Source organism: Macaca mulatta, chromosome 4, assembly GCF_049350105.2.
Source record: "Macaca mulatta isolate MMU2019108-1 chromosome 4, T2T-MMU8v2.0, whole genome shotgun sequence".
Classification (NCBI taxonomy): Eukaryota; Metazoa; Chordata; class Mammalia; order Primates; family Cercopithecidae; genus Macaca; species Macaca mulatta.
The window spans coordinates 21288754-21307723 of NC_133409.1; the positions used below are offsets into that span (position 1 = coordinate 21288754).

General features: G+C 37.5%; 2 protein-coding genes across 3 annotated transcripts in view; one reads left to right on the forward strand and one right to left on the reverse strand.

Moving 5' to 3' along the window:
- Positions 1 to 5416, forward strand: part of NT5DC1 (5'-nucleotidase domain containing 1) — a 147230-nt gene extending 141814 nt beyond the window's left edge. The window contains exons 11-12 of one of the 2 annotated variants that reach the window (XM_015137316.3): positions 383 to 551; positions 4772 to 5091. In XM_015137316.3, coding sequence (XP_014992802.1) covers positions 383 to 551; positions 4772 to 4887 — 285 coding nt within the window. In that variant the 3' untranslated portion in view covers positions 4888 to 5091. 2 annotated transcript variants of the gene reach the window in all.
- Positions 5417 to 10460: 5044 nt separating this feature from the next.
- TSPYL4 (TSPY like 4) lies at positions 10461 to 14516 on the reverse strand. Its single transcript, NM_001194874.2, is given in 1 exon segment — positions 10461 to 14516. A coding segment is annotated over 1 exon segment (1245 nt). The 5' UTR covers positions 14395 to 14516; the 3' UTR covers positions 10461 to 13149.
- Positions 14517 to 18970: the final 4454 nt, after the last annotated feature.

Below are 18970 nucleotides of genomic sequence, written 5' to 3' on the forward strand. Positions count from 1 at the left end.
CCTTTTTAAAAAATAAATACTAAATAAGAAAATTAGACCAAGTTGTTTTTTAACTACCCTTTAGACATCATCATCATCATAATAGAATTACAGAGTTATTTTTATTGTAGGGAAAAAAATTCTCTCTCTAGGTTGCTCTGTTTGGGCTAGTTTTCAGATAATAACTAACTGACCATATAAAAAGCTAGTTTCTGTTTAAAATAAAGGATACTTCATAATAAGGAGGAAATATTATTCCTGTTCCAAAAACTTAATGTGTGCCCAAAGCCTATTTGTAGATTCCTACAGGGTTTCAAAGGTTTTATTTACTTCATAGACAAAAAAGTTATGAGATTGAACATTAGTTAATCACCATTTTAATTATTCTGTTCTCTTGTTTCAGGGACCAAAAGCAAAGCCTTTAAATACTTCATCTAAAAAATGGGGCTCTTTTTTTATTGATTCAGTTTGGGGACTGGAAAACACAGAAGACTCCTTGGTTTATACATGGTCTTGTAAGAGAATCAGTACTTACAGCACTATTGCAATTCCAAGTATTGAAGCAATTGCAGGTAAGGGGGAACATACCTATAAAGCTTCATCTGTTACTAGACAACAATGACCAGTACTAGAATTCTTGTCTTTAAGAAAAAGAAATCTTCCCACAACATTGATTTATCTTTGGGGAAAACATCTTCTAGATATGGAACCTAGGTAATTAGGACCAGCACTTCTGTGGGAGGCAACTACAAAAGCTCGACAATTTATTTTTTTTTTAATTCAGCTTGGAGGCATATTATAAATTTAGGGAAGAGTTACCAGGACAAGCTGAGGAGGCCCAGTAAGGTGAACCTCGCATTTGAGGCTACTTTTCCCTCTGGGTGTTTGCTGATTCTGGAGAGGGCACCACAGAGGGTGAGTGGGCCTTTCAGTAACTTCATGAATCTAAAGGAATAGGAACTGGAGGAGAGGGCCTGCCTGAGGAGGAGTGGGTCTGGTGAACTCCCTCAATCTATGTTGAGGCCCTGAAGTGCTTTACTTTAGAATAAGGATGAATTGAGAAGAAATCTCCATTTTCACAGGAACTAAAACTCAGCTTGAAATCAGCTGAATACCTAAAATTGGATTGAGGAGATTCCAAATTAGTAGTGCCCCAATATATTAGTAGAAACAAATATAGATTCTCTTTTGAGGAGGATAACATCATTCTAGGACTCAAATTATTTCTAAAAACAATTCATATAAAATTCAGCACATAATGAAAAATAGCCAGGCACATAAAGATATGAGACCACACTAACAGAAATAACCATGCTTATTATAGTCAAATACAGAAACGGAAGGAATGAGAAATTTGGTAGAGACAAAAACTATGGTATAAACTGTGATATAAAAAGAATGGAGATTGCAGAATTTAAATATTTAAAAAATGAAATTAAGAACTTAACAGGTGGATTTAATAGCAAATTAGACAGAGATGAAAAGTCACTTAGTGCACTGGAAATTAGGTCAAAAGAACATATTTGGAATGAAACAGTAAGAGAAAAATCATAAAAGGTACAGAAGAGAGACTGAGACATAAAAGATATAGTGAGAAGGAGTAAGGTTTCTATATGGCCAGCCTTCTGTATTCTCGGGTTTCACATTTTCAGATTCAACCAGCTGTGGATAAAAATTATTCAGAGGAAAAAAACAATAAAACATAATACAACAATTTAAAATGTTACAAATTTTTAAAAATACAGTATAACTATTTACATAGCATTTACATCGTATTCGATATAAGTAATCTAGTGATGAATTAAAGTATACAGGAAGATGTATGTAGGTTTAATGCAAATATTATGCCATTTTTTGACTTGAGCATGCGCAGGTTTTGGTATCACAGGGGTGCCCTGCAGATACTGAGGGTCATCTGTGATTGGAGTCCCAGGAGATGAGAGAATAAGGGAGATGAGAGAAAAGTGATGGGAAAAAAATAAGCCAAAGGTTTAAGAAGCCCAAAGAAATGAAACAAAATGAATAAAAAGAAATTCAGAGTTAACTGCTAAATGCCAAAGATAATTAAATATTAAAAGCAATCAAGAGTATAAATATAGATTAAATAACAGATTGACATCTGACTTATCAGAAACAGAGAAGAGTCAAAGACAATAGAATGATGACTTTAAATTGCTGAAAGAAAATCCTGTGAATCTTGATGGAATTCTATACCCAGTAAACTTTTTAAAGAATAAAAGTAAAATATTGGCTGGGCTTGGTGGCTTATGCCTGTAATCCCAGCACTTTGGGAGGCCAAGGCGGGCGGGTGGATCGATACATCTGAGGTCAGGAGTTTGAGACCAGTCTGGCCAACATGGTGAAACCCCGTCTCCACTAAAAATACAGAAATTAGCCAGGTGTGGTGGTGGGTGCCTGTAATCCCAGCTTCTCAGGAGGTTGAGGCAGGAGAATTGCTTGAAGCTGCGAGGCAGAAGTTGCAATGAGCTGGGATCACACCACTGCACTCCAGCCTAGGTAACAGAGCAAGACTCTGTCTCAAAAATAACAAAAAAAAGTAAAATATTTTGAGACAGAATAATAAAGAAAATGTATATCCAGAAACCTGTACTAGAGGAAATAAAGATTATTGTTCTCCAGGTACAATTAAAAATAATTCATGTTGGAAGACTGGAAATGCAAGAAGAATGTATGTGATATAAGTATATGGTATAAGTGTATGAATTAAAAATGAATGCTTAGTGTTTGAAACAATAAAAATTAAAGTCCCATGGGATTTACATAAATAGAGAATTAAAATGCCTGACAACAATGGCATGTATATGCCAGAGTGGGGCAGCAAAAATTAACATGTTCTAACATGCTAGAATTAAACAATTAAGGATAAGACTATGTTCAATATTGATGTCGGAAATGCATGTTGTAATCTCTAAAATAACTGTCAAAAGAATTGTGATGATATACATATACCAACCTACTATGTAAAATAATTTAAGAATCTAAAAGAAAACAAAGGGGATGAGAGAATATTAAGAATCAGCAAGACAAATGGAAAGCATTTAGTAAAATGTTTAATTTAAACCTGAAGTAATTACATTAAATATATGTGACCAAATACTCCAATTAATAGCTGATTTTTAAAAAATAACAATACTCAGCCGGGCACTGTGGCTCACACCTGTAATCCTTGCACTTAGTAGAGATGGGGTTTTACCATGTTAGCCAGGATGGTCTCCATCTCCTGACCTCGTGATCTGCCCACCTCGGCCTCCCAAAGTGCAAGGTTGTTTATAAGAGATATAGCTAAGACATAAGGATTCAGAAAGTTTAAATATCAAAAGATGGATGAAATAATACCATGCTAACAGTAACCAAAAGAGAGAGTAACTGCATTAATATGAAACACAGTAGATATTAAGGGGAAAAATGATTAGCATGAGAGACATCACTTCATAAATACAAACTCTTAGTTCTCAGAAATATATAACTGCCAGTCTAAGATACTCACAAAGTCCCCTGTCCTCTCTCAAGTCAGAGCTTAGTCTCTCCATTTTCACAATACCAAGAAAATGCCTAAGAAAGAAAACATCCACTCTCCTTTATACAGGCCTATGCTTTTCCGCTTGGATTCTTCGTTTCCAAGTTTCCTTCAGCATTTGGCAAAGGGTTTGAGGAGAAAACCGGCAGAGTCCAGTTCTCTAACCCTTCCTTTACAGTGGTCCTAGCCCCTCAATGTTTGTCTCTGCAGCCTGGCAAGACTGCCAAAATCTCTACTGGTTTTTCTGCTGCTTATAGTAACCCCTACCACCAGCCAGAATCCCAGCACCAGAGGAGAAAAGCTGAAGCTTAGTGCTAGCTCCTCTCTCCGCTGGTTCCTCCTTCCCAGGAATTGTATCTTAAGTCTTGGTTGCCTCTTTAGCTCTCTGGTGACTTCAGTCTCATGTTTGTATTTTATCCAGCTTTTCTAGTTGAAGTTAGAAGTCTAGTTAATTTTTTTGAACTTCAGATTCTTCTTCCTTCAATTGAAGAAAGTTGCCATGTTGTATGTATTAAAATTCTTAGTTAGCTAAGCATTTGAGGATTATTCTTAGTAACCTTCTTCCTGGGACCATGAAGAAGATTATTAGGTCTCATTCACCAGTTACATGATCCTCTGAGGAGGGCCTGGGAGATTTTTTTTTAAATTTTTATTCAGATAAGCTTTCATATTTTTGTATTAACTTCTGTGCAGAGTATTAAAATTAAACTCACTAGTTAGAGCTCTGGGGATGATTTGAGATATCTCTAAATGTGATTTGCCTTAAGCATTATTATAAATTGTATAGGGAAAGATATCTAACTCTTCATCCTAAGTGACCTTTGATAGACCTTTTCTGTAATATGGGAGAAAGAATAAAATTAAATTGTTTTAAATGAGATAGGAAGTGAAAAATAACTTAGTACATCCCTTTTGCCTCTTAAAACCTTATATTCAAGTAATGTTTCTGTATTTGTGGATATTCTGTTAGACATGGTTATCTCGTTCACATTTAAATGCCTAGAAGCCTTTTTTATAGCTGTTGTAAAAGTTTGTATTTATTAGCCATATATATGTTACAATGGTGAATGGTTTATACACATTTTTAACCTTATAATAATAGCTACACAGAGACCTACTGAAGGAGCAAAAGAAATGTTAAAATTTTACAGGTTTCAAAAATAAGTTTTACTATCAGTGAATATCAAGTTTTGATTTGTTTATGAAAGGCATTCAGAGGCCTGTGCAATAATTAAACTTTTTTTTCCTCCCCAGAATTACCTCTGGACTACAAATTTACAAGATTCTCTTCAAGCAATTCAAAAACAGCTGGCTACTATCCAAATCCTCCACTGGTCTTAACAAGCGATGAGACACTGATATCCAAATAAGTTGTCTTTATTGGAAAATGAAGTGAAGACCCATATATGCAGTAAAAAAAAAAAAAAAAAAAAATCAAAAAATACTGTAAAAGACTTTAAGGAACGAGTTTTATTGACCAAGAAGTTGATATTTGCCCATAGGTCTCCTTTCTATAAATCATCTTGATGTTTAACAACTCTTATTATATTAAAATCTTAGTATCCTAAAACTTAGAACCTTATTGATATTTTCTATACAATAGTTTTGTGATTAGAATTCACCTGGGGACACACACTCCCACACACAGTCACTCTTACACATATGCCTAGTTCAGTGGTTCTCAAAGTGTGATCCATAGACTAATAGCAGAGCATTACCTGAGAACTTGATAATGCACATTGCAGGCCCCACCCAAAACCTGTTGAATCAGAAGCTCTGAGAGTGGGGCCTACCAATCTGTGGTTTAACAAGCCCATCAGGTGATTCTAATTTACACTACAGTTTGAGACCCACCGAACTAGAACATATCCTCCAGAGACTTGGCTTAATTGGTCTGGCTAAATATAGCTGAACATTGTTACCTTTTATATGCCCTAGGACTTCCAAAATCACCCTATCCAACAAAATCTTATTCCTCAGTATTAATTCCTCTCATTGGGAAGAAATTTGTAGTTGAAACTATTTAATTTAATTTGAATTTAATTTCTGTAATTGGGAAGGAGGGTAATAAAGAACAAAAAGTTTGAGAAAAAATGCTTTAAGGGGTTTTACAGGCATACTACAGTCCAGGACTGTGGTGTTCTATGTGCTATGTATAGTCATATTAGTAGCTATTTGTTGCAAGATACTTGAAGCCAAATGTTTGCAGTATAGGTTCCTGGCTACTCTTTAAGCTGTGATTTCACTCTGTCTATCATGGGCAGTATTAGAAAACATACTGGTTTTCACTATCTGGTTTTCAAACACTATCATTATTTTACCTGGATTGTAGTGGAGAATTGAGCATATCAATGCATGCATTGGAAAGAAAAAAATTTTGTTGAAATTTGGAAATGTTCAGCTAAATCCCAGATATACTGTGGGATGAGTTATCTCAGGGTAGGTTAAAAAAAAAAAAAAAAAATTACTAAAATTTTTCCCTCACAGTCAGTAGCTTTCTTTGATATTTAACAGTAAGTATATAGTGATATACTTGAAGTTTATGTCCAGAATGTCATTGGAATATTACAATGAGCATAAATAAGCTTAGGACTACATGAAAGATGCTATCTCATATATGCTTTAAATAGAAAATTGATTTCTTTTAAAAATAAAGCTATTTTTCCTTATCCATGTTTATTCTGTAAATGGCAAATAATACATCTTTAAATACTTATAAACTACTGTTAATATGAAAAATGAGAACTCCAAAATAAGAAATAATTGCACTTTTTGGGCCACTGAGTAGTGGCGGGGGTTCGGGAGGCAGAATTCGGTTGTCAGAAGTTCTACGCGCCCCTTTAGCATTCTACCTAAAGACCCTGAACAAGTTACCACCAAATTTGGCTTCGGTTTTTTCCATCTTATAAAAGGAGAGGTTTAGTTTATTTCTAAGTTTCCTTCCTTTCTAGCAGTCAGTATTTCTTCTAATGAATGTTTTTTTCTATAATTAGCAAGACTATAATTTGGTTTTTTAAATTTGTATTTCATTGTTTCTAAAAAGTGCCAGTGTTTCTGATTGGATATGAAGATTAAAAATAATCATCCAAATGTGGCACCAAAAAAATTAAAAAGAAAATATTAAAGTAGTTATATGAAACAAAAAAATTGTATAAATGGGCAGAAGACATGTAATATTTGCATACAGGCAAACATTCATAATCTAAAGGACACCTAAAAATAGATTTAAGGGAGCGGAGGTTTTCTTTGCTGGCCACTGTTCATCGCATCAGCAGAGGAAAGATCTGAATGACTCAGTGACCAAATGTTTTGTCAGAATCTGGTATTTGGAATACTGAGGTAGTAAAAACTTCAACTGAACCATGAATTGCAATCTAAAATCAACTGAGTTTGTTAAACTCTAAACTGAAATCAAGTATTATTTCCCCACCAATGTTCATATCCAAAAATAACTTTAAATACACTTTTAGCGAACTGGTTTGAATGAAAATAAATTTATATAATTATTTTATATAACAAATCAGCATAAAGTGGAAAATCAAACTGCCTCTCTAGGTATAATAACCTTGACTGAATGGTAGAAATACATGGATAGCTTTTTAAAATATTCAGTGTTGGAGTAACAGTCCCTTACATCTTTTCAGGCTCTTGAGCACAAGAAGACTATCCTAACAGTTGGTTCCCAGATTGGTGCAAGACTGGAATACACTTGACTGCTTTTGTTAAAGCCATGACAGCATACCAAGTAATTCACCCAGTATGGTCGTATGGCCATCCTTGAAAATCCCTGGGCATGGTCTAGTTCACATGGAATGAATTCAAAAAGGTGTCTCTTGTTGGTCTCTAGAACTATCCTCAGAAATAATAGTAAAATAGTGGTCATGAGTGCTGACTCCTCACTAGGCTACTTCATGTACATTGTCTTGTTTACTCTCTACAGCAACCATATGAGATGCATATAATTATTAAATTGTACAGATGGGAAAACTGAAATTCAGAGTGATTAAATACAATGCTTGCTCTACGTTACACTGTTACTAAGAGAGCAATACATGAACTCAGTTTTGATCCTCAAAATCACACTTTTAATTACTTGATACATAATGTCTTCCAATGTTGAATCTAGACTGGGGCAAATTCTCAGCCCAAAACCACACTTCAATTTAGCAATAATGCCATTCTAGGACATAAGAGGGATTAAAAGTGAAGACACAGTCTCTATTCTTAAGTAATTCATAATTTAGCCAAATATATTAAATATCTATAATATAAAACTTACCTAGGAGAGTAAAATAGAGATCCAAGAATCATAGGAGTCCTAAAGTATATAATGAATTTGCTCTTCTTGGAAGCCACACACACCAAGGTCATCAGTAAGCAGGCCTACTCTTTCTTCGTATTCTGGGTTAATGTTCACCTTGACTGCTTGGTAAATTTCCCTCAGTTGCTGAAGTAACCAAAATGGAGAATGAGTGATGAAAACTCATCTTTGAGTAAACTTAGTGGGAAATGGGATATCTGGGCCTATAGAGAAGTTGGGTCATTACTTACAATGACAACTAGAAAACTACATAGACTGCTTGACAATTACTTTCTTGAACCACGTACCTGTTCACAGACTTTTCAAAAAACAAGTTTGTTTTACTTTTTTTGGTACTTTGGTCATGTTACTTCCTTGTAAAGATCAAAGTTTAATAAAGCTTAACAAAGTTTAATAAAGAAAAGGAATAAACTACTATCTAAATGTGTTAAAAGCAATCACCAAGTTTAATCAATTAAAAAATATTCTTTTAATTTAACGGAAATGTCAGCAGTTCTTTACAATGCTTAGCAGCTAAATTCTGTGAGTATAACATTTAATGTCTTTTTGGTACATTAAATGTTCAATGCCTTTGATGAAGGGAACAAACTGTTAAATTTCATTCATGTGCAGCAAACATCAAGATTACGTAAGTAAATTCAAATGTGTTCATCTGTAACTGTATGGAATCCTGTATTAAATCAAGGGATAAAATGTACTCCTGTCAAAGGCTGTTCATGAATGATTAAACATAACCTTCAACTGAGGCCTGAATACTCATGTCAATAGGGTTTAACATTTGTATGCCAAATTTACTACCATAGCTGTGATAGTGTGGAAGGTATGCTAGCTTGAAATCAGAAAACTCAGCAGTGAGACTTGCATCTTAGGCAGTTTACTTCCACTTTCTGGACCTCTGTTTTCTCAACTATTTAAATGGAAAGAATAAAATTTGTTACAAGGTTTATCAAAGTAATATGAGACTGCACTTCGAAGTGCCTGACATACCTCAGATCTTTTGAGGAGATTGTGAAGCCAGGGAATATGTCACTGAAACAAGATCAAATATCCAGGTCTTAAATTGTGATTCTATAGGACAGGAACTCAAAAATTAAAAATACAGGTAAGAGTTTTAGTTTTTGTTCGTTAATGACGAAAACTTTTAAGGACGCTTGAGTTAGCTGGAGACAAAGCAGCAGCACCAGGAGTAATGGGGAGAAGGGCCTGATAAGAAGGTCAGAGAAGCCTTTTATAAGTGTCTGGCTTGTGCTGAATGCCCAGAAATGGAAGCCCAAGGAAATGTTGTGTGAGGACCAGGAAATTATGCAGTGTCACCACTACTCACAGAGATTATCGCCTGAGAAGACTAAAATGATAATACTTCTTAGGTGACCAGAGGATGGGAGAACCTCTTAACAGGTTTGGAGGTCCACATAAAGAATAATTGGGGTCTAGAATTATGGAAGAAAAAGCAATACAAAGAAATGGAGCAGGGCTATAGCAGTGAACCAATTGGTTGGTAAGTGAAACCTGTAAGATGCCTAATTGAGTAACTTAATGACTAATTTTATTAGACTAAACGGAACAGAAACCATGCTAATCTGTAACAAATAAGTGGCACCAGCCTATTAGAGTGAATGCTATTGGTTAGACTAAAGCAGATAATAAGCCAAGTGTAGGAAAAATGACATTTTCTGATTACATCCAGAACAGGCACAGAAAATGTATAATAAAGCTTGAAACAGGTGGTTGACAATGCAGAAATCAGTCACTGAACTGAAAAGGTAAGATGAACATTGTTAGGGGAATTTAGGATTAAGATGGATGTAGAGCTTGCAAAAGAAAACCTAGGTCTCTAATACTTAAAGTTCTCCAGCCCTAGAAAACAATACTGCAGCAAGAAATTGCAAGTAACAATTGCACCAGGAGTCAGCATCTATCTAACTGTATGTTTAATTAAGTTTCTAACTCAAATGAGAAATTTTGGGCCATTTTTGTCAAATTTTTGCTTAGATGGCTACAAATACTTGGCAATTCATTTTCACAGATTTTGCAGCATCCATAAAGCCCTCCTTACTGCAGAGAATGCAGAGGTATTTATCCAATAAAACTTCATGTAATTGCTGCTATACAGCAAAACTATCATTACTGGTAATTAAAGTTGTGATACCTGATATCATTTGTCTCTAGACATTTTATTTCATGTTTTCTTGGTATTCTTTTTAAAGCCACACACTGGTGTAAGAAAATAATGTAAGTAGCACTCAGAATACACAATAATTAATTCTTCCAAAAGTCTATCTTAAGCTTATTGAGAGTTAGACCTCGGAAGGCACAGTTAATATAAATGTAATGAACAAGGATGCTGCATAGACAAGTTTTCCACTGAAAACAGTATTTTAAGTGATACTATATGGTGCTTCAATTACCACCAAAAACTGCACTGTTATATAGAAAAAATAATGCTCATGAGTATGCAGTTGTAGTTGGGCTTCTATTTACCATTTTTCAAGTGAAAAATCTTAGGAGGTTTGGTGGCTGCTGCTTTTTTTTTTTTTTTTTTTTTTAACTTTCAGGATGATAGTTACTGGTATCATTTGATAACTTTAATGATTTCCCAACCTTAAATTAACCTAGACAACAGAATTTTTTATTTATTTTTATTTTTTGATGAAAACAAGAAATACAGTAGTGACACTTTGTTTTTCCTTCAAGCACATGGGAGAAGACAAAAGTACTAATAATCATCATTGAGTTTGACAGAGAAATTCTACTAGTACTTACACTGCTTAGGAACATAAATGTCAAGTACATTACTAGGGCAAGAAGTATCAAGTAAGACAACAGAGTCATATTTTTCTTTTTGAGGTTATTTTCACAAGACATAGCAACAATTTGTAAAATATTCAGACTACTGAAAGATCACATTCAAATTATATTTCTAAGAATAGAGCCATATATGAACAGAGAGCAGAACAAGCTAATACATTAATGAATATTCACTGAAGTCTTCATACTGCACAGGACACAAATTTGGTATTTTTGCACATGTTGTCAATTATAAGCAAAAAGCAGGCCTGTAAACATCAATTTTGTCATAGGCTGAAACGGAGAAAGGAAATAGATTTTACTCAAAAACAGTGACATAAGGAGCATACACCATTAATCTTCCACACATATAAAGGTCACTCCTAGGATAATCGAGAGGAAACACCCTTACAGTTTTGTTTACAAAAATCTACTGGTGAATTCAAGGACTTAGGAAAAATTGAAGGAAAATCTTCCTCCAAGCATACGATTTAAATACCAGCTCCTCTTCCCTGGGGCGCACCTCAGGGGCCTACCCTCCCACCCCTGACCCTGCAGGGTCTTTCCTGTAGGCCTTTCCAAACCCACTCCACAGCACGCTCATTTCTGTTCTGGACTTACTCAGTTTCCCAACCTAGACTAACCTCTCCACTGTGTGTGTTCAGACCTCCTCAACCCTAAAGGGGCTTAGGTCAAAGCCTTCAAAATCGAAAGGGAAAAATTCCCCTTATCCCCTACAAGGAGGCTGGAGATCTTCCAGAATGCAGGCTGCAGCCTGCTTCTTCATTTGTTAGGAGCAGGGAAGGAAATGCAGAAGCTGAAAAATGAGGGCCAAGAAAGCCAGGCAATAGGATGAAGACACATGGGACATCAGGGCAGGAACAAAGTAGTACAAAGGAGAAGAATGACCTATAAAATGCTACCCTTGGGTCATTTCCAAGCAGTCCAAGGCCTGAAAAAGCATTTCCATCTTTAGAAAAGTGGAGTGAAGCTAAGTTTTGGTTGCCTTCGCTCACATCCTGTTCAGGACCTGTCCTGAACCCATCACTGTAAGGCCCTTCTCTCTCTTTCCAGCTTCTCAAACTAAAAGCTCAAGAAATACACAGGTTTTGGTAGAATGGATAGGGTAAAAGATAAAGATGTCAAAACCTGCCTAAAAGAACACTGCCTATAACTAAACAACGTATAGGTCTCCCTTTGAAATTGTCAGACCTTGCTAAAGGAAGTGGGGTGGAGGAATAAGGGCAATAAGAGATCTGGAACCCATTTAATCATACCTTTCCTCTCTGAACACAATCAAGGAAAGAGCAAATTAAACAAAAAGTCTGCTTTGCCAGTTTTGTTTTCTGTTCATAAGCTAAAACTGCTTCAGAGTGAAAGGGAAGAAAAGAAGGGATGGGAGGGAGAGGGGAAGGGGGAGGGAGAGAAAGAAAGAGACACAGAGACAGAGGCATAAGAAGTCTCACATTCCAGAAATATCTCTTCCTCAATGCCCCAACTCTGGCAACTTTGTCATGTTCAGAGTGGGAGCAGGCGGGGAAAAGAGGAAATGCCTAAAGAAGTTGCTCAGATTAAGGATGGTTTGTTGGCTAGCAATCAGAAAGACTAAGCTGGAAGGGACTGCGTTCCAGCCTTGCTTTGGGCACTGTCACATATGGCTGCCCATCCTGGTGGTAGGGGGTGTTCCTGTGAGCTCCCTGGGAGCTACGTCTACAGATAGTTCCTGAAGGCAGACAATGGTGGCCTAAGCAAAGTTCAACCAGAAGGGGAGAGCAAGTAGGGCTGGGCTATAGCACAGGCTTCATACTTACCAGTAGCTGGTCATGATGTAGAGTAACCAAAGGTACAGGAACACCAATGTGATATCATGGAACACTTTTCATCTATTACCTCATTCATGCCTAGCAGTCACCCACCAGCCACCAGCTTGTTCTACCAGATAACCAGTAGGGTGGATGGCACAAGCCCAGGAAGGCAGCTGGGATCCAGTTGGTGGTAGTCTGGAATGTCCAATTTGGGTTGACGGCTGGGTTAAGATATCAGTTTTGTCTTGCAGTGGTAATACCTAAAGAGCTTACCATAAGTACATGGGTATCAGGTACACAGCCAGCATAAAGTATGAAGCCCAGTAGTTATTTGTGAAGATGTATCAAGATTCTTTGTGGTACAGAACCACCTAAACTGGGAGAAGACCACGGTCACAGACAGGGTCCAAGCCATGCAAAGAAAGGCAGTATGGTACAGTACATCTATAGTATCATGTTTGGCATAGAAGCCGTAGAAGGCCATGCACTTGAAACATGTTAACACAATGCAGAAAAGCATGAAGGTCCAGAGGAAGAATGGCATGGGCAGGTAAGCCAATAATCTTACAACTGATTACTGAAGATTTAGAAGAACCAAAGGAAAAGATAATCCGCAGTATGAAGAGAAAGCAGACAGAAGACTGCATGCTGTTGGCCAAGCATAGGTCCAAGAGGAGGTGGTAAGGAAACTTGTGCAGAAGCTTCTCACAGGACAGAGATTAACCAGACTGGAACCTGAAGGATCTGGCGCTCTCCACTGGCTGCCTTGGTGGGCCTCGAATTCCTCTACGGGGCCCTTCACCCATCAGGTAGTATTGTAGGGGATTGGGCCACAGTTCTCCTTTGATAATCTCTGCAATTCTGTCGAATTCTAGAAGGCTGTGGTCTGAAAACCAGTTGAAGAAACTAGGGATAGTGTTCCCTTCCCGGTTTCTGTGGATATGAGCCTGGGGATCTTGGCCTCGGTGCCAGCGGATTGGAGTGGAAAGAGACACCACTCGCCCGGAGGATCTGCGCTCATATTCCTTGACGAGCCCCTCATTTCGGAAGTAGGGGTTGCCCTGAAAGATGAACTTGAATTTGCAGCCTGCTCTGGGGTGTTTAAGCTCCTCCACCTCCAAATTGATCATGTACCTCAGCATGTCTTCATCTTGGCCACTGATCATAGGTGACAGCTGGGGGTGGTTTCGAAAGGCAGTGACCCAGAAACCTGGGATATTTTGGATAATGAAACTTCTGCGCTGCATGTGGAGTCTTCGCATACGGCCAAACTTGCGCTCAAGCTGAAGGAAGGCCCTGTCAGCCTGGGCATTTACGTTTGACAACTCTTGATCGATGGCCTCCAGCGAGTCCATGCAGTTATTGATCTTCGGGGCCCTGGGCCGTGTCTCCTCTTTCACCCCTCCTGCCACCTTTTTTTCCTTCTGCACTACCTTCTTTTCCTCCATCACCGCCCCTGCTTCTCCCTCCTTTTCCACCGCTGCTGACATGGCGCACTTTTTAGTCGTCACTTCCTTGGCCTTCTTCCTGGCTATCATCTGAGACCCCAACCCCCCTGCGCCACAGGCTTCTAGAGCCTTCTGCCCAGCAGGGCCACGGGGCTCTCCAAGCTGACAGCCATTTTTCTGGCTGTTATCAGCAGCCTCGGAGGCAGAGGCTGCTTCCAGACCTTTCGTAGAAGGTGGAGCATCCTCCTGCCCGGCTTTGGTCGCCACACAGCCGCGACTCCCGGCAACTGGGACGCGGAGCGCGGGGCCGCAGTCAACAGGATCCCGGGATGCACCTCCCTCCGCAGCGGTCTCCAGGCTGCCCCCACCTGTGTTCGCCATCACCTGTGTCGCCTCGGTTTCTTCATGGAGCACTTGGCACTGGTCTAGGTCCGGATCTCCTGAGGCATGGTCGGGAGCAGCCAGGTCGCCGGTTTGGGCGAGAGGGAGCTTGTTGCCCCCATCCAGGCCGCTCATTTTGGTAGAAGTCAGACTGGCGGTAGAGGGAGAGTTCCTTGTCTCCGCAGCGGCCGCACTCTGCCCGAAACGTCTAGCGCCACCCCTCTTTTACTCGCCGCGGTGCTACCATGGCAACCGGTGATGTCAGAGCGGTAGCGTCCTAACATCGCGCGAGAACTCTGCGCCGGTGACTACGCTTATCAATCCGTTGTATTCCTTTGTCTTCTTGTCACAAAAAGAATTTCATCAATCTGGAAAGGGAGTTTTACTTACGTAAATGGATGTAGACCAGACTCAAACATGTGAGAACTGTGTTAATGTGGATTTATAAGCCTCTGAATGAATTTCTAAGGCACCTAAGCTATTGTTTCTTAAAATAAGGTTAGTTACTGTCTATTCAAGTCAGTTCATAGGGCTTCTCGTGAGTAGGAAAGTGGATTCACAAACTCACAGGCTTTCCTTCTTTAAGGTATGGATTCTCGGCTATTACCAAAAAATTTAGATGAGCAGAGTTTGATTTTTAAAGAGAAGTGTTACTATGTTTAGTGTTATTTTTAAAATTAAGGAGCAGCTGAAAGGCAAACTTCTCTCCTCCTAACAAGACATAATAAAGGAATATTTCAATTTGTCTTACAGATTTTAAAGTTTATATAATTTGGCCAACATCTACAAAGCAAGTGGACAATATTTCCTCTTCACTTTTAACTAATAAAGAGTAGCAAAATGTTTTTCCTTACGTAGAGGTGACTGGCACAGGAGCACAAATTGAGGCTTTTAAGCGGTACTGAAAGAAATATCTCAGGGGATTTTAATTTCTAAACTGATGCATATGTTCTTTTCCTCAGGTTACAATCTTAATCTAAAAGTGTTTCCTGCTTCATAATGCCTGTAGACGTGAAGCTAACAAATCTTTGCCAAAATGTGTTCATGTGGTAATTCACTGCAGCACAGGAGCAATAATCAGCTATGTGCCGGGGCATCTATGCTATTGTCTCTTAAAATATTTACTTTAAAAGTAAGGTTAGTTATTGTCTGTTCAAGTCAGTTAGCCCTTACAATTCATTTGATAGTGATTACCAGTACAATATGTTAGTTTGTTGGAGTGAGAATAATGGTGTTAATCCTTGGAAAAATGCAAGACCAAAGGGAAATGTAAATTTTGCATATTTATGTTTAATGTCTTACATTTATATTCGAATAAACGGTTATGATTATAACTCTTTGTAAAAGAAACTCCATTTTGAGCACCCCAGATTATGATCACTTTCAAATACAGACTCAGAAGTACAGGTTTAGAAAAAAAGGATTTAGAGGAATGCAGCATATATACTAAGACTTCTAGCGAGGGAAGGAGTGTAGCTCTGGTTCAACTAAGATAAAGTACTGATGGAAGGTCACTGGCAGATAATACAGAGAAACAGCCTACCTTGCAGGGTTTTTTGTATGCCTAGTCAGCCTACCAAGGACAATGTGTCCAGAATGACCTCTTTACTGCCTGCCAGCTAATCAGTTATCCCATAAGAAATAGCAAACAAGATTCACACAACAGAGAGCAATTATTTTTCTCTCCCTCTTTCCTCTTTGTCTTAATAAATGCTCTTTTTTTATTTGTGTGGTGAAGTCAATCTGTTGAGGTATCATCTTTGTAAACAAGTAAACAGTGTGTTATAATTGACTTTGTGACTTTGAATTATTGACACTGCTCTGTTTCTTTTCCAAAGAATCTTTGCACTGTTGAAAGAGTAACTCTTTTCCATTATAACCTGAGCCAAGTTGAAGAGAAGCAGGGAATACTGAATGAAAGTTACTTTTCCATGCAGGAGGAAAAAAGAAGTTTGCTATTATATAAATTTATAGAAAAATATAAAATTACATGTGAACTTATTTTTCTTTCTATGTGTGCCAAAATTTTTTAAAGATTTATATCTCTACTACTCAAAGCATTCCCATCTCCAGCTTTTATTAGCTCTGTTACCTGAATCATTTTTCACTCATAACCACCTGGCCATTCTTTAACACTCAGTTCATGTAGATTGTACTAGGCAGTTTAAATACATTAGATTTTATAAACTAAGACCCAGTGAGCACAGAGAAGTTAACATGCCCGTGGTCACATATATATTAATTGGCAAACTGCCTCCTCCCACTTTAATTACTTTACCTCCTTCCTTGATTACTTGCCATTTTGACAGTTTTCTGATTTCTGTATAGCCCTTATGACTTTTACCATCCAACTTAGTACAGTTATGTTTCACTTAATGACAGGGATTTTGTCATTATGGGAACATCATATAGTACATCTATCAAACCTAACTGCAATAGCCTACTACACATCTAAGCTAAATAGTATATCATATTGCTCCTAGGCTACAAACCTGAACAGCATGTTGCTGAACTGAATACTGTAGGCACTTGTAACATAATGGTAAGTATTTTTGTATCTAAACATAAGAACGATACAGTAAAAATAGAGTATTATAATTTTATGGTCCCACACTTGTATATGCAGTTCATCTTTGACCAAAATGTTATACAGCAAATGACCGTAGTTACTTATCCTCTACTTTTTAACTTTATTGGTTGTTTCATTAAGGTCAATTTTATCCCAGCTAGATAATGATGACTGCATAGCAGCTTCTGTAGCATCTACGATAGTATAGCCCAGTTACTGTCTCATAGAACGTTTTAATGAATCTTGATATTTAAGTGAAAATTTAAATTTAAATAAAAATTTTGAAAGATTTTACCAATATGAATAGTGTGACTATCCTTGTGTTTCATTTTGAGGTGTGTGGATATATAATTGTAGCTATGAGTTATATTTTACATTTTTTGCATATTAGAATAATATATATTTTGTACACAGTAAAGTCTATTCTACTGGAAATTGGCAATAAACCTTACTACACAGAAAAAACTACATCAGTGACTTATGATTCTATGGAAAAATAACGATAGAAAATGCCATGAAAATCCATGAGGTAGTTTTTATTTGCAAGGAGGAAAGATTTACTGGAAGTTCAAACATAAATTAATACAGTCTAACAGGAATGACTTTACTAAAGTATACAGTAAAGATTGGAAAATTTGTGAAATATCCCCTATTGTTACATCTTTGGCCAGCAGTTTCTTTTTCAGAATGATACAGTTTCTGGTTCATTATAGCTTGCATTTATTTAGTGTTTTCTATATACCATATACTTTTATGCGCTTAAATGTGTATCTCATTTAATTTTTACAAGGACCCTGTGAGGTGATATTATGACCTCCACTTCACTATGCCTCAGAAGGAATTGAGGCAATGAGAAATAAAGTGGTTTATCGAAGATTACACAGCAAGTAGTGGAGCCACAATTTGAATGAGGTAATCTGACTAGAGAGCCTGTGCACTCATTCACCATACTATTCTGCAACCTTACACAACCTATAACATGAAAAACCACCTTCTTAGAAATAAGACTGCATGACCATCCCAATTTAATGTTGAACTTTCTTCTTTATCTTCTTTTCCTTTACCTGTCTTAGTCTATTCAGGCTGCTGTAACAAAATACCATAGAGTGGGTGGCTTGTAAACAGTAATTTACTTCTCACAGTTCTGAAGGCTGGGAATTCCAAGATCAAGGCACCAGCAGATTTGGTGTCTGGTGAGGGCCTGCATCCTGGTTCTTAGACTATAGTTTGTTGGGTTTTGTGTTTTGTTTTGTTTTGTTTTGCTGTGTCCTCACATGGAAAAAGGAGTGAGGGATCTCTCTGGGGTTTCTTTTATAATGGCACTAATCTCATAGGGCTCTAACCAAAGGTCTCTTTTATAGGGCACTGATTGCCTCCCAGAGGACCCTATCTCCAAATACTCTCACATTGGGGATTAGGTTTCAATATATTAATTTGAGGAGGACAAAGACATTCAGTCTATAGCCTGCCCCATCCATAAAATTAGTGACAATTGTTGAGGAAGTGCCCAGTTACTAAAGAGAAACAAGAATTCATGATTCTCTGTTTCAATACCTTAATAGTTCTCAACTCATCAGATATAACATTTATTTTTTACTTTTATTTTTATTTGATTTTATTTTTAGATGGAGTCTTACTCTGTCGTGGCCAGGCTGGAGTGCAGTGGCAAGATCTTGGCTCACTGCAACATCCATCTCCTGGTTTCAAGTGATTCTCCCACCTCAGTCTCCCAAGTAGCTAGGATTACAGGCGCCTGCCACCATGCCCGGATAATTTTTTTTTTTTTTTTTTTTTTTTTAGTAGAGACAGGATTTCACCATATCGGCCAGGCTGGCCTCGAACTCCCAACCTCAGGTGATCCGCCTTGGCCTCCCAAAGAGCTGGGATTACAGCTGTGAGCCACCGGGCCTGGCTAGATATAACATTTCTTTTTATAACATGTTTTCCTTTCTTGAAATTCATATTGTATATCAACATGCACATTTTTTAAAGTCATTATAAAAACTTAGCTGTAATTTAAAGGAAAAATAAAAGGAACGTAATTTTTAAAATATCTATTTTAAAATATAAATGCTTTGACATGCCAACACTTTATGGCATGATAAATTAGATGGTTATACCTGTAGACTCACTAGTGTATGA